The sequence below is a fragment of the Plecotus auritus genome (genome assembly GCF_963455305.1).
Source record: "Plecotus auritus genome assembly, chromosome: 3".
NCBI lineage: Eukaryota > Metazoa > Chordata > Mammalia > Chiroptera > Vespertilionidae > Plecotus > Plecotus auritus.
The window spans coordinates 33,300,888-33,316,365 of NC_137772.1; the positions used below are offsets into that span (position 1 = coordinate 33,300,888).

General features: G+C 41.7%; 1 protein-coding gene across 2 annotated transcripts in view; it reads left to right on the forward strand.

Annotated features, from left to right (window-relative positions):
* The window catches only part of COL4A1 (collagen type IV alpha 1 chain), a 140,231-nt gene that overhangs the window by 71,252 nt on the left and 53,501 nt on the right, over positions 1-15,478 (forward strand). For both annotated transcript variants that reach the window (XR_013960181.1, XM_080661168.1), the window contains exons 3-6: positions 13,977-14,066; positions 14,261-14,305; positions 15,236-15,280; positions 15,389-15,451. Coding sequence is in view for 1 of the 2 variants with exons in the window: in XM_080661168.1 (XP_080517294.1) it covers positions 13,977-14,066; positions 14,261-14,305; positions 15,236-15,280; positions 15,389-15,451 (243 nt within the window). In the remaining variant the exon portion in view is untranslated. The remainder of the gene's footprint in view (positions 1-13,976; positions 14,067-14,260; positions 14,306-15,235; positions 15,281-15,388; positions 15,452-15,478) is intronic.

Here is a 15,478-nt window from a genome sequence, read left to right on the forward strand (position 1 = left end):
ACAGGCGGTGACCCTGCCATCTCAGAAGGGCCCAGCGGGGGCATCCTAGCCTCCTGGGCGCTGCTGTATCCTGTCTGGATGTGAGACACACAGTTCTTTGCATGAGATGGTGACCTGACAGCTCATTGAATGCCTAGCCTGCCAGGGCAGAAGTAATCTATGGCTGGGGCAAACGTCCAGCAAAGGCTAATAATAGCATTCTGAAATATGACTGGGGAGTCATAAAGTAGGGCAATGTTTTTCTTTTTTATGGACATTCGATTGCTGGTCTCTGTTGAGAACCCAGTCCTTAAGCCCTTGTGGGTCCAGGGCCAGGAGGACATGAGCTGAAGCCAGATTTCAGGGTGGATGCCCCCACTGCCTCACAGGGCAGTCTGGCTTCCGCAGGGTATTCTGAAGATCTGACAGTCAACACCCTAAGTGTTGACCGAGCTGGGGGGACATCACTCTTGGCTACACAATCCATGCTGCACCCCTTTTTCTTTTAAAAAATTCGGCTTTTTATCCTTCTCCCACTGCAAATTTCTAATCCTTTCCCATTAGTTATCTGGCTTGCCTTCCTCTCTGCTCACCTGCACAGGTAAACCTATTTTACTTTCCGATGCCTCATGGCACATCTCTTGTGACACACATTCTTTGTCTCTCACTTGCATGCCTGCAGACTCATGCACATAGGCATGCACCCACATGCACACACGTGCACACACACTTTTTTTCCTGGACCCTCCCACACCCCTTACCCTGCTGTCTGGTGGCACCACTCCCTGCCCTCTGGCTTCAAGCTTTTTTTTTTTTTTTCTTTTTTCTTTTTTTTTCTGGACCAGCAGTTTTGGAGGTAACTGCTGTGGGACTTGGGCAGGGAGAATGGGAGGACCAAGTGGAGAGGGTAGAATCAGAGCCAGCAGCCACTTGAAGGTGAGGCGCTCTCGTGACTTTTACAGAGGCAGCGGTCTGGGTGGAGGGACATGCAGTGTGGACATCACGGGGTGGGGTGGGGGGGCAGGGAACAGAGAGCTTGGGAGCTTACGTGAGGATGGAATTTATTTTTTACTGCTTCTTGGGGCATAGGACACGCCTTAACAGACTTGTCTTCTAAAGATGAAATGCATGATAGTTGCGATTATTCGTGTCCTTGTGATTGGGTGTCTGTTTCTCAATCTGGAGAAGAATCTAGACATTCCAATTTCGAGTTGAAGGCCTGCATCAGGAATAACTTAGAATTCCGAACTAAATGCCTGCTATCCTCTGATTTCAGGTCTTCCTGTAAATGAAAGGGGGTACTTCAATGCTCTGCTTTGCCGACCTTTCTAGAATAAAATGTTATTTTTCCAAGAGGAGCTGTGGTATGCAATAAATGCCAGAGCGCTCCATTAATCTGGAGTGGAGGAAGGTCAGGCCCATAATGGGTTATTGCTTTACAAGTAGACATTTCCTCAGTCTTGAATACTTTCTCAATGATGTATGCTGAGAAAAAGAGGAACTGTGAGTCAGCAGCATTCTCCCAGGTTCCTTTATCACTCGTTTTCCAAGCCTGCGGATGTGAAAATTTAAGTTTCTTGAGTCCCAATTGCCATCTGGTCTCTCTCCCCGGAGTTAAAACAATTATGGCTGAGAACTTTTGTGATTCTTGCCTCACTGTCTCCCTCCGCCCGCCCCCCCCCCCCCCCGCCCCATCTACAAATCTATTCAGTTCTTTATATTTTATTTGTGAAATTTTCTGTGGGACTGGGAGGGCAGAGCTAGTATTAAATAACTTCATTGGAATCATGCCCGACTTTCTGAAACATTGCCCTGATGGTTGCCCCTGGCCTAGTGACAATTGGTTAGGTGTCATTTCTTTCGTCTTACTTTTGGGTAAGTACCAAGAATTGAATAGGAGGGAGATATAGATTTTAATTATGAAAATATTCATGGGAATCACCATTCAGTTCCTTCCATATCTCACTTACTTGCCGCTGTGAGGTTATGTTCTTAGCCCAAAGTGTCTACCTTTCCAATGTTTAAAATTAAATTCCCCAACCTGAGGACTGTTCATACTCTGGGGACGCATTCCCTTCAAGGCTTTATGCCTCATGGTGGGAAGACATGAAGGGCCGCGAGGAGTAAAACAGGTGTCTACACGGGATGAATGTAACATATTCTGCATGTCAGGTAGGCTTCAAACAAAGTAATCTACTCAGTGAGTCTAGTTTAAAATTGGATATTTTAAAAAGTAATTTGCTTCACCCAGTGACAGATAAGAATATACACGTCATTTTCTATGCTGTCAAGTATTGCGTTCCTGACACAGGCACCTCTCTCCTGAGGCGTTTCCTGTGTCCCATCACATAATTAAGTATGGGTTCTAGGCGAGTGTAGGTAACCATAGCTCAGAAGCAAATCATTTGTCATTTGCTCAGCAGTTATTACGTTGTGAGTCTTTTGCTATAAGGAGCAGTGTCTGTTTCCTTATTTATGGCACGTCACGTTTTCCTGGCATCGGATACCCCGTACACAGTGGGTGACTTTACGTGGTTGTGTCCCAGAAGTGCAGGGTGGCCAGGCTTTGCCCGTGGGGTGTATTTAGGGAACTTTGAAGGACAGAGGGAGCTTCCATGCACAGAGCAGGACTCTGCTCCTCCTGAGCCCTGACATAGAGCTGGCTCCCTCTCACTCCATATTGTTATTCTGAAATTCTGGACCCAATCAATCAACGGAATTTTTACATGGAATATCCAACGGCTGGGGTGTGGTTGCTTTTCATCTATTTCTTCACAGAAGGTGCTGCTGCTTCCTGTAGAGAGGCACTGACTTGGGGACTTGTTTATTCTTTTAAGGGTGCCAAGTGGGCGCCCATTGGTTTGGAATTCTTGTGGGAGCTCAGGAACTCCACAAAATTAGGGATTTTATATCTGGGGGAGAGACAGGGAAGGTCATTTTTTAGGAAACTTGAGTGATCAGCCTTTTCTTGCCAAAGAGAATTTGCCTCTGTCATTGTGGTCATTGTGTCAGATGCCACGGGCCCCAGAGTCGGGAGAGGAAGGGCATTGACAGCAGGTGTGGCCTGACCTTTCTCTTAAGGTATCTTCCCCCCCTCCCTCTCTTTGTCTCTCTCTTTGTAAATGACACTGACACACAGGGCCATTTCTCCTCTAACTGATTAAAAAAATTTAAATACAGAATATGTGGGAAAATGTCACACATTTTAAAACTCTACAATCTAAGTTATTTTTTAATGGAAATGTTATTATCTCCTAGATTTACAAACTGTAATGCCATTTGTCTGTGTCTTCATCTTGGCTTCTAGTCAAAGAGTATAATATTTTAGTTTACTGGCATTAAGTAAGTAAGAATAAAAATCAAGAAACTACATTGTAAATTGAACCTTTAAAACCTCTACAAAATATAGTAAAAAGTGGCATTAAATAAGATCCTACTAATTAAGATTTTTTTGATAATTTGGCCATAACCAGGAAATATTCTTCACATTATCTTTTGAAAACCGGCCTGCAAATTTTGTTAGTAACATTGAGGTGCAAGGAATATACCTGCTAAGTGAAAGCTACTTTTAAGTATTTAAGAAGTAGCTATTTATTGTATTAATTATGTACCATTATTTTGTATTGATTGTGCAATTACATGCTTTCTTATCCAGTTTTAAAACAAAAATCTTGAAGAAAAAAACAACCTTCAGCATTTTGCTGAATTTCTTTTCTGCTGTCTGTATAGGTTAAGAATTAATGGCATTTACTGGAAATAGCTAAATTCAGTAATTAATTCAGATTGATCTGACCATGACCTTCTCAAATCAATGAGGCTAAGCTACTAGTGGGTTTTGTGAAGCCTCAAGCTCCACTAATGCTGTATTGTATTATATGTGCCACATTGGTTGCTCATGTTTTCACTCCTTGGCCCTGTTCTTATCTTTGAGATTCTGAGCATGATAAATGAAGTCTTGAAATTATTGCAGCATGCTGGGGGAAAATGTTATTAGTGGTGGGCGATGGCCAAGTAACTTGGTTGGAGGCTAAGGAAGTAATTGGGGATATCAGAACATGTGTATGTTATCAGACACTTATAGTCTAAAAAGAAGAGAAGGTCCTGGAGCCTCGTGCACGTTGGTGATGCGGTGGACTTACAGCAACTCGGGCTGGCATGGGAGAATACACAGAATATCCTGTTCTTGAAAAGAATTAATATCAGAAGTACTCATTAAGGAAAAACACACAGAAAAAACCTTGTGCATAAGATAAAGGAGGAATTTCATAAAACTGTCAGGTTTTTTAAATATTCAAGAATTCTTATTTTCAAATGTCAAATATAGCCACAAAAACCAGAAGGAAATAACTCATGGGTCATGACCAGAGGGAAGGGGGGAAAAAAAACACACGACACTGCATTCTCATTCTCTTTTAAAATATTCTGTCGCTTTAGAGGAAATGCAGTTGAGTTGATGGGCATAGAAATCTTGATAATAAATGCAAACTATCTATACTAATAAAAGGGTAATATGCCAATTAGACTGGGTTGACCGGACATCTTCCGGTTGTCCGGTCCTCCTTCCGGACAAAGTCATGATGGCGGGGGGCCAAGACAGAGTGATTAGGGGCAATCAGGCAGGCAGGCAGAGTGATTAGGGGCGATCAGGCAGGCAGGCAGGTGAGTGGTTAGGAGCCAGCGGTCCCGGATTGCGAGAGGGATGTCCCGGATTGGAGAGGGTGCAGGCCACGCTGAGGGATCCCGCGCCCCCCCCCCCCCCCCGCCCTCTCCCCCCCGTGCACAAATTTCGTGCACTGGGCCTCTAGTGTTTAAATAAACTAGAGTTAGAACAGTGTAGTTCATCATGTTTGCTTCGTGTTTTGTGCAATGCAAAATAACTCTGAGTACTTACTGGATCAAATTTGACCCTTCAAAGACTCCTGCCCGGGACGGGAGGCAGGTGCAGCCTCTTGTCTTACAGATGGCAGACCTGATTTTCAGAGAATCTAAGTGCTGGGTGCTGGGGCTAGGACCAAAACATTTCGGTTCGTAGGACAAGGTTCCTTCCCCACCACTTGGCATTATCAATGCAGGCACTACAGTGAGAACACAGAAAGTAAGATTCCCAAAAGCTCTGTGCACTAACCCTGAGCAAAGATGCCTATTTTTGCAGTCAAGTTTGAAAGTAGGATTTCTAAACCTGCACCCACTTGGTAGATTTATATTATTTCCTTGGAATCTTTAATATTTTGTGTTTTCTGATTCACTCATGAAAGTATTTAGTGATCACCTACTGTATGCCATCTGTGCTAGGTGCTGGGCAGCAAGCCCCCTGGCAGGGCACCCATAAAACTCAATTTTGGTAGCTATTTGTGTTTAACACATTTTTTAAGAAAAAAAATTTTTTTTGTTCATTGCCAATTGACAATTTCTCTTAGGTTTAAACCTGAAAAATATCTTGCATTCTTTTTGTATTATTATAATTATTATGGTCAGGATATGTTTTCTGCACTTTTTATTTTTACTGTTAGCACAGACCCCAAAAAATCATGACCTAGATTGTGGCACTTCCTGACTTTGTGTCCTAATTTTGTTCAGGATGCGCACACTTCCAGAACCCTGTCACACGCCCAGATACATTTCCAAGTTCAAGTTAATAACATCCTCAACTATAGTAACATGAAAACCCTCCAGGTCTTATTTAGGTATTGTGCACTCATTAGTGTTTCTCAAATTTGCTGATAAGATAGAACACATCTCTTTAAACCTCAGGGTTATTGTTGTGGAGACAGTGAAAATAAAACAAAGGAGGGTATTTTTGAGAAAATTATATATTTTTCTTGTCCAAACCCAGAAAGCAGCAAACCTCTTGTTATTTTGTTGTCCAGTATTTATTTAATTGCAATTCCTCTCCTTTCCCAAAATCTTTAAGTCATGACATAGAATTTTGAAAACTTTCATGGAAAAGAGAAAAGGCACATGAGCTGGTGAGGAAAGGTCCAATTTTACAGGCAAATTCCCAGCAACTCTGAGGCAGGCACCATTGCGTTCAGTGCTGGACTGACTTTGTAAGCATTCAGTCCTTGTAGGGTCTATTTCTAGCTGAGTGGTTTTGCTACCACTAGGTTTTATTTAGCTCTGTGCATGTTAGACAAGGCTCCCCCTGCTGGGCCAACGTAGAGCTGCAGCTGACTTTTGCCCCCTAGGTACCACCTTCCGAGCCACAGTGAGTAAGGTTCCCAGCTGCAGTGAAGCACCTTTTATATCTGTATTATTTTTCTGCTTTAAAAGACGATTTTAAGTCTATACATGAGAAGCAGGATGAAAGGTAATAGGTTTAGGCAGAAGCATTTATGATTTTGATTTCCATGTCAATAAATGGAGTTTTTAGCAAGAAAGATTGTTATCACCTTTTTTGGATTGAACAGATTTTTTTCTCTTTACAAATGGAAAAACCAGGAAACTGGATTAAATTACCTTAAGTATATGTTTCTTATAAATTTGCAATAGAGGGACCAAAGAAAAGCTCTTAAATAAAATTTACTGGCAGTTGGATGTTTCTTAGTGACCTCCCTGCTATCATATTTGTATCTGTTTTATAGGGTTTAATTTTTCAGCTTATACTATTTCCATGCAGTTATTTAGAACACTGAATTTACTACCCACCCCCGCCTTCATATTGTTAGATTTAGGTATTCTCAGTTTATAAAATGGATGAAAAAACAATATGAAAAATATCCACAATTCACATTATTTCTAGGGCAACAACATTTACCTGTCACTCAATAGCCTTGACATTCAGGTTACTATTTTAATTTTAATTACATTTTAATTTCTAATTAAAATTTTTTCTTTCCCTTAGAGTTTTATCTTTTACGCATTATCAAACTGATTTCTCTCAACTATGCCCACGCTAATATCTTCAATGGCTCTGAATATTTAATATTAATAACATAATGAATATTTAAGAAAAAGACTGAATACTTCCCATTCCACTGGGGGAGTTTTAATTTGAAAAAAATGTGTAGTCCTATAGCGCCCTCTAGTGGCAGGGAGCCAGAGCCCCATTGGGGCTTTCCCTGCAGAAGCTACTCACAAAGCCCATTTAACCTTCCTTTACTGCCTTTTAATTTAATAGGCTCAATTAGGTGTAATAATTTTCTTCAAGTCATTTCGGGTGTAGGAGTTCCTTCGCAAGGAAGGCATGTTTAGCTGATAGTTCCTATGGATGTGCTCAAAGTGCGAGGAGATGGAAGGGGTGGGGTATGAATCCCAGTTTTCCGGGTAGAAGCAGCCATCTCTAGGTGGACTGGAAGCTGGAGGTTGGAGACACTGCTTGGGCTGGGGTGATGGTTGAAAGCCAGCACTTAGGCTGAAGCAGAGAAGAAAACGAATGTGGATGAAAGGACACAGGGCGGGGGTGGGGTGTCTACAGGAAAACCAAGCTTGACATTTGAATGTGTTAATAGAGAGCGAGGCCAAAGAATACACACGTTTCCCACAGAACACAGTGCATTTGGTTGCAGTTTGTTGGGAAAATGGAAATAAGCTATCGATTAAAGATTAGCTGTACACACAGGATTTGATTGAATACGCCCACAAGCCTTTGGAAAAACATTATCATAATACTTTCCTTCTTTCTAATTTGGGAAGCTGACCACTTCAGAGGCGTGACTTACAATATTTATACTTTAAAATATTTTAAACAGATTACTGCTTTGGAGTAAGAATGAAAGTATTTTAAGTTTGTTTTTGTTTTCAGAAAGAGCATTAAGAGACAAATTATTAAAGAAAATATTTGCTGTTAAAGATCCTTGCTACTGCTTATAGCTTTAAAGTGTGTCCTCCATCAGTGATACTCAGCATTAATGAGTGAGAAATGTCTGGAACTTTCATAGTTCCGAGGGACTTTTGGAAAAATTTTAATTTTGTTGCTGCCAACTATTTGTCAGCACTTGTTTGCTTATCATTTTAGAAAGTTTTTACTGGATTAATGAAGTTGGGCAGTTTGTTTGCTTTTAGATGACTTTAGGGGAAGAGTTTTAAATTGTTTATATTAAGACAGCACTTAGGGCTCTTTCGAGTTATTCTTATGTTGAATGATAGTTCTTCAGAAACTGTTTTGTGAAGAACTCTTTATAATTCATTTTTTCTTCCAACTGATGTGCAAAGTGAATTTTTGTAGATAAGAATTTTATTTCTTTGTCAATGTTGTTAATCAAAGAATGTTTATTGTGCGTTTCCTTTGTACCCATCACTCTGCTAGTTTTGTATTATGTAGGATTTGAGCATTTAGGTTTACCAACCAACTTCATAGCAATGTTGACATTCCTAGAATTGTGTCAGAATTTATCAAGGGCTCAAATAATGTTCTGATATCAGGACTTATCCAATAGAAATCTATCCTTGAACTTGGGCATTTGGAGATGCGGAACTGTGCTGTGTCCATGGGCAGTCTGAAGCTGGTGACCCATCCGCTGGGCATAGGTGGACTTACCCAGGAGATGGATCTTACCCACAGGGGTTGGGATTTTCCACTCAACCCTGAGGCAGGAAGTCCAGCACAAAAACGGAAGTCCAGGCTTGGTCACAGAAAGGCCTTTTTGCTTTCCTTCCTGCATACCCAGCTCAGCTCCTGTTCCCAAACCTCAGCTCGTATGTCTGTCCCATTCTTCATACAAAGCTGGTCCTCTGCAGCTTCAGCAGTCTCAGGAGCAAGTCACAGCAATCCTGATGATGGTCAGAGGGAGGAAAATGAGGTGCATGTGGTAAGAGGCCAGGCGGGGTCTGCGGTTCAGAAGAGGCAGAGTGGATCCAGAAGGCTCCTAGAGAGAGAATGGATCTCATAGTATGTGAAAATTAGCTGCTCCTCCTTCCGCTCATTTTTAACACTTTCTGATTCTTCTCACCTTTTAAATTTATAAAGATGGGGAATGTCCTCATTTCTAGGAACAATCTCTTAAATGCTCCTCCCCCTATATATAACTGCCAAAGCTCTTAACATATACCCACATGTTTGGTGGGGAGCCAGTGCATAAAGATTCCTAACACTGACTGTCTCAAGCTAAACATCGCCAGGGCTTGAGAGAGAAAATGAAGAGTTTGGGAATAAGATAAAGATTTGTAGCCAGGCTTTTTGTGCATGATTATATTATACTGTCCTGCTCTATTATTAAAATGTTAAATGCAGAAAACATTAGTAATGATAGAGTGGTTACATGAAACAATCTTCAGTATTATATCTAATTAATTAAAGAAATGTAGTGTATGTGAACATATACACATTCTTTTAAAAATCCAGTTATACATTTCATAGCACAAAGAAGAATTGGTATTCATGTTTTCCCCTGAGGAAAAGTGGGCCTTTTGGGGTTCTAGCTGCGTATTTCCTCTCGCCTCCTCTCCTCTGCATCAATGGTGATATTTCTGCCATAATGTCAAGCTTCCTGGCATGGATGGAGCTCCCCGCAGGGCCTCGTCACAGAGATTTTCCATGACCCCCTGACACCGACCGTAGCCTTCCCACCACTTTCCCAGCAGTATTGGTATTCAGGAAATGGTTGTGCAGATGTCTGATTATTGTTGGGCTCAAGGAATTGGACTTGTGGAATTTTTGGCTGAGTTCCGCAGTCACCCATTGACTGTGACCCGTCATTTGAAATCGTTTCCTCATCACTGGATGCTTGGTGAGCTCTGGCTCCAAATGTAAACACTTCCATTCCCTCAAGTATTTGCAGCCTTGTTTGGAAAAAGAAATCTCAAGGCACCAGATGACAGAAAGAAACAGCTGATCCAGTGTCATGTCCAACCGTGGCTTTCTCCCCCGCTGCTTCTTTGGCCAGTGGTGCATACGTTAGTCTCAAGCGGTGCCCACAGGGCTTTGCCAGTAGACTGGGGAAGGGAGCTTGGGGATCCCATCCTGCCCAGTAACCATATTTTAGTATGTTTTAAAGTCTTTAGGACACGTAGGTAGAGTCATGTTATATTATTGGTTGGTTCATCATTGGTTCACTAACTTAAATATATATATATATTGATTTCAGAGAGGAAGGGAGAGGGAGAGAGCTAGGAACATCAATGATGAGAAAAAATCATTGATCGGCTGCCTCCTGCATGCCCCACACTGGGGCTGGAGCCTGCAACTCAGGCTTATGCCCTGACCGGGAATCGAGCCGTGACCTCCTGGTTCATCGGATGATGCTCAACCACTAAGCCATGCCTGCCAGGCTTGTTCACCAACTTTTATTGAATTTAAAGTTTGTGCCTAATGCTGTGAATGAATACAATAATACCCTGCCTTTAAAGTATTTACATCTAAAAGAGGAAACCCAACAGAAAAAATCTGTCTAATTACTATCACTTGTTGAATTTGTTCTGCTTTCTGGTGAATGAACCCAAGCATATGTACAAGGCTCTACCCATGTAGCCAGTCCGCCTCGGGGAGGAAGTCCAGTGTCTGGCGGCATTTCCGCTTCTGCTTCTGTCCATTGTAAACATCCATGATCATGGTATTTTAAATATGAAAAATTAAAATATTTAAATACAAGATTGTGATCCCATGCTGACCACTGATTATAAGATTTTTGTTGACTGCTTATTCCAGTTATATTTTTAACTTCAATGTTTGTATTGGTATTTGTATTGTCCTCCAAAGTTAGGAGTTCCACAGTATTTCAACTTCTGCCATCCTTGGAGCTTATTTTGTATTTCTATTTCTGACTTAAATAGGGGTGAGGTTATATTCTAGCATTTGATTTCCATCATGAAGTTGTTTTCCCTAAGCATTTTACGAAGAGGCAAAATAATCGGATATTATAACAGAACCTGTTTTTCTCCTATTTTATGGATTTTTTGAAAGTATGTCCTTGCTTTGGATAATATATTAGTTAAAATTTTTAAGTTGCTCCATGCATGAAACTATTTCATGCCTAATTTAGAATAGCTAATTTGATACTAAGATTATTCTCTGTGGCTGTATTCTTTCATCTTTATAGATGGTGGCATTTTGTCTTTCCTCCTCAAATTCTGCATTGCACCATTTGAGAATATAGTAGTAATCACTTCTGTTGGTCTATGAAATTTCTTTCTTTTTTTGATCAGTGCAATACATGACACTGACATTCAAGAATAAAACCATGAAATGCCATTGCATCAAAGCTTGCAATATTTTACAAGCTTCGCTCCCCTCCCCTCCTCCATTTTAAGTTTTCATTGCTGTGATAACAGTGCTTATGGGTTTCATTTCTGTCTAGCATGAATTATATGGCCGCCATGTCCTTGGGACCGTGCCTTTAGGACATCAGGGGAAACAGATGACTAAGGGGTCCTACTTCTCAGTTTTTTCTAACTGTGCACATTTTTGCCTTGAACTCCAACATAAGGGGGTTGGCAGGCGCAGTATTGCTTGCTACAGCTGCAAAGTCTGGCTTAGAAACGACTGGCACCACGCCCTGACCAGTTTGGCTCAGTGGATAGAGCATTGGCCTGTGGACTGAAGGGTCCCAGGTTCAATTCCGGTCAAGGGCATGTACCTTGGTTGCGGGCACATCCCCAGTGGGAGGTGTGCAAGAGGCAGCTGATCAATGTTTCTCTCCGATTGATGTTTCTAACTCTCTATCCCTCTCCCTTCCTCTCTGTTAAAAAATCAATAAAATATATTTAAAAAAACACAAAACTACTGGCACCAGTAACCTTTGCACACTGGTCCAGCTCTTTGCTCTTCCTCTAACCCCAGTGGAGATTTGCTAAAAGCTCGGAGGAATAAGTTGGCCCGCAGACAGCGTGTGATATTTGGCAGCTAATTGTATAGCTGTTTGAATGCTTTTCCTGTCTGTGTGCTCTGCTCTGGTGCCCACAGTAACCTTGACAGGGAATGGGACATTAGATTATTCATGTGCACTTATGTCCGAATGAAAGATTAGAAAAGTAAAAAAAAAAACACACCCAAAAACCAACAAACCCATGTGGGAAATGACAAGAACCATGTTGATGAAGGCGTCACTTCCTTTTTAGCGACTTAATTTCAAAACTCTTGGGATAAACGGATTGCTTAAGCATTCTGGTGACATTTGGGAAAGAATGTGCTCTTGTGGTGAAAGCAAGGACTGGGAATTGAAACTTCTGTATTCAGTTCCCAGGAGCATGCAGGGGTCACCCAGTGACATGTGACAGGTCAGCTAAGCACCGGATGCTAATATCCCTATCTGTGGAATGGACATAAAAGGGACTAACTTAATGTTGGTGAATTGTTTCATATTTTGCTGGGAACCAGCTTGCTCTAGTGACCTAGAAAAAACATGGACTCTGGTTTAGGCTGACCTCATTTCTATTTTTGGCTTTAGAGCTGACTCAATGAGAAACTTGTAGAAATCAGCCAGTCTGACTCTGGGCCTCCATGTATTCCATGATTAAAATAGGGACTATAAAATCTTATCTGCATTGGGTCTCATAATGATACCGCCAATATTAACTAACTCCTAAAAATACTCCACCAGATGCATTAGAACGCTTTTATGTTGACCTGCCTCTCACATTTCCTTCCTATCTCATGTTAGGTTATTTGGGGTATGCAATTCAATGTTCATAATTTTTTTTTTTTTTAGCCAGCTGTTTGCAGTTCAGTTCAATTCTATTCTGGGTGGTTTTCCCACATCTGAATAAAAGGGAAGAGGTTGATATGATAAGAGGTGCCATATATTGCTGCCATCAGTATTTTCTGCAGTTGTATCTCGTTATTCTTTTATGTGAATAAGGAATTTACTTAAGTAGTTTCACCTTTGATCAAGTCTTGGTCTGAGAATGTTTTTCTTTCCCAGCTGTCGCAGGCCTTGGGGAGGAGGAGCCAGCATTCTGGTCAAATCCTATGCTGAGAGCGCCAATGATATCAGCCTCTCTTCTTTCTGGTAGATTCTCTGGATGCTGATGGTCCAAAGGGGTGTGCCAAAGTGTAGGGCTTGATTTTCTTTAATCCATCTACTATTATATCAACTATTATCTCTACTCGCTGTTTCTGGACTCCTGACCTACCTTCTCATTAAACCTACAACCCATGGACGCCCAGTGGCTGCAATCCTAAGTTCAGATCCACATTTCTGCATTTCTAAAAGTGCAGCAGGCCGTTAATTCACCAGCAAGTGTCAGGACTGGCCGAGTGGTTTGGAAAGAAGGATGACTTTGAAAGTTCTTGCTCTGTCTCCTTTTGCAACCATGAAAAAGTTTTAAGTAACTGTATGTTTGTGTTATGCAAGGCATAGCTTGTCAGTTTGAAATCCTGCCTGGAATCTCTGCTTTTAAAACTCAGCTGACTAACCATTGATACTTAATCTGCCCACTTGGTATTGTAAGATTGCATTAAAGTCCAAATTCATTATTATTTTTAAAATAATGTTTCCTATTATTTTTGCTCCACAAGAGCAGAGACCATAATTGAACTTCGATCCAATCTTTGAAAAAAACAACAACAACCCAAACCCACTTTTTAAAGACAGTTAGGGAAGCCCATCTTCAGACCACTGATTGCACAGGGAAAGCTCAGCATCATGCTGAAACCCACACTGTGAGCTCTGCCTGCCCAGCTCCTGCAGGCACCGAGGGGGAAAAACTGACGGATGGTCCACTCACAAACTCTCAGTGCTGGGTCTGCTGGTCCCAAGAAGATTCAGTTGGTGGAATGAGATTATAATCACTTCAGTGAAAAGTAATCCTCAGCTATCTATTTATCCAACAACTTATTTAGCACTTAGAATATTGTATATAGAAAGCATTGTGCCCGGTATCACATTCCTGCCCTCAAACAGCCTTTAAAAAAGAGTAGAGAAAAGCCACCTGAAACAGGAATTCATTTCAGCACCTAGTTTTACATGCTCACTGTAAACTTGTGCACTATTGGATGATGCTCAGAGAGGCTGATTACTGATTTGTTTCTTCAGTTTCTTTTCACCTGCCTTTTGTAACAAAATCTTACCTGCATTGGGTCTCATAATGATAACCGCCAATATTAAATCCTTCCTCCTCCGCAGGGCGAAAGAGGCCTCCCAGGATTACAAGGTGTCATTGGATTTCCAGGAATGCAAGGACCTGAGGGGCCACAGGGACCACCTGGACAGAAGGTAAACTTGCCTGGGTGATGGGGGCTGTGAGGGTGTAGAATTGAAATAATCCATAGTCTTTTTTTAAAAAAATTTTTATTGCTGAAAGTATTACATATGTCTCCTTCCTCTCCCTTCCCCCCCATTGACCTTTCCCGCTGATCTGTAATCTTGTTATAACGAGTGGTCATAATGGTTTTTCTGTTTTGCTCCAGGGTGATGCTGGAGAACCAGGACTGCCAGGAACAAAAGGGACAAGAGTGAGTATAATTGTCACTTAGGTTGGTAATGACTGTGGAGACTTCCTTCCCTTCCTCTGCCTGTCCTCCTCAGGGCTCAGACAGCGTGTGTGGTGGGTGTAAGAAGTTAAAATAAGCCATGGCTTATCATTTTTTACCTCCAGTCCTTGCCACTGTTGCTGTGTAGAAGCGGAGCTGCTGTTCATTCTTTTTCACACTTGTTTCCTCCCATTTGTCCTTCCTCAAGGATTCTTGTAGACACATTTGAATTTGGAGAAATCATGGAAGAAAGATGTCATCATTTAATGTGGAAAGTGATACTATTTCCAGAGTTAAACTTCCTCTTCCTTCTTCACACTCTTTTACTTTCTTTGCTACTCCCATACCTGAGAGATGCAAAAATGAAGACCTTCGACAGGAATCCTGAAATTAGAAAAACAGAATTGCACTGTAAAATGGAAAGTTTTCATTCTGCTATTGGTACTTGCTGGAAGGGGAGTGTGACAGTGACCAGTGGATGCATTTGTCCTCGGACCTCTCTGGGATGGAGAAGAGCCGATTTCAACTAGAAAGAACTTGTCTCTTCCCCCTAATGAGCTGATTTATCCCATGCATCCTTTTTCCCAACTGTTTGAGCTTGTAATTAGAATTTTGTAGATGTATATTTATTCACTTAGAAATTACAAAGAAGGAAATGAGGGCAGAGTTATATTGTGCATGGGCAGCCTGATTTTAGAACGAAGTCATAGTCAGCTTTCCATGTAGAATTGCTTCTGAAAGCCTGGGGTACCTGCCTCCCTGGGCTGGGCCCTCAGCTGCCTCCCCGGGAGGATGCCCCTGTCCGCTCAGTGTAATGTTCATCAATTAGGGTAGACACCCTTAGGTGGATGCAGTGGGAGGAAAAGAGGTTCCCCAATGCTCATGGAAACCTTTTCACTTCCATCCTTACAGGGACCCCCAGGAGTAGCCGGTTACCCTGGAAACCCAGGACTTCCTGTATGTATACAAAATGCACCTCCTTCCTTTATGAGACATTTGATGTGAGTGATGGCATCATCAGGTGGTTTTTTAATTTTGGCTGCTTCTTCACTTTATTAATTGCAGGGTATTCCTGGGCAAGATGGTCCCCCAGGTCCCCGTGGTATCCCAGGATGCAATGGGACAAAGGTAAATTCAGAACCAAGACCTTTCTCC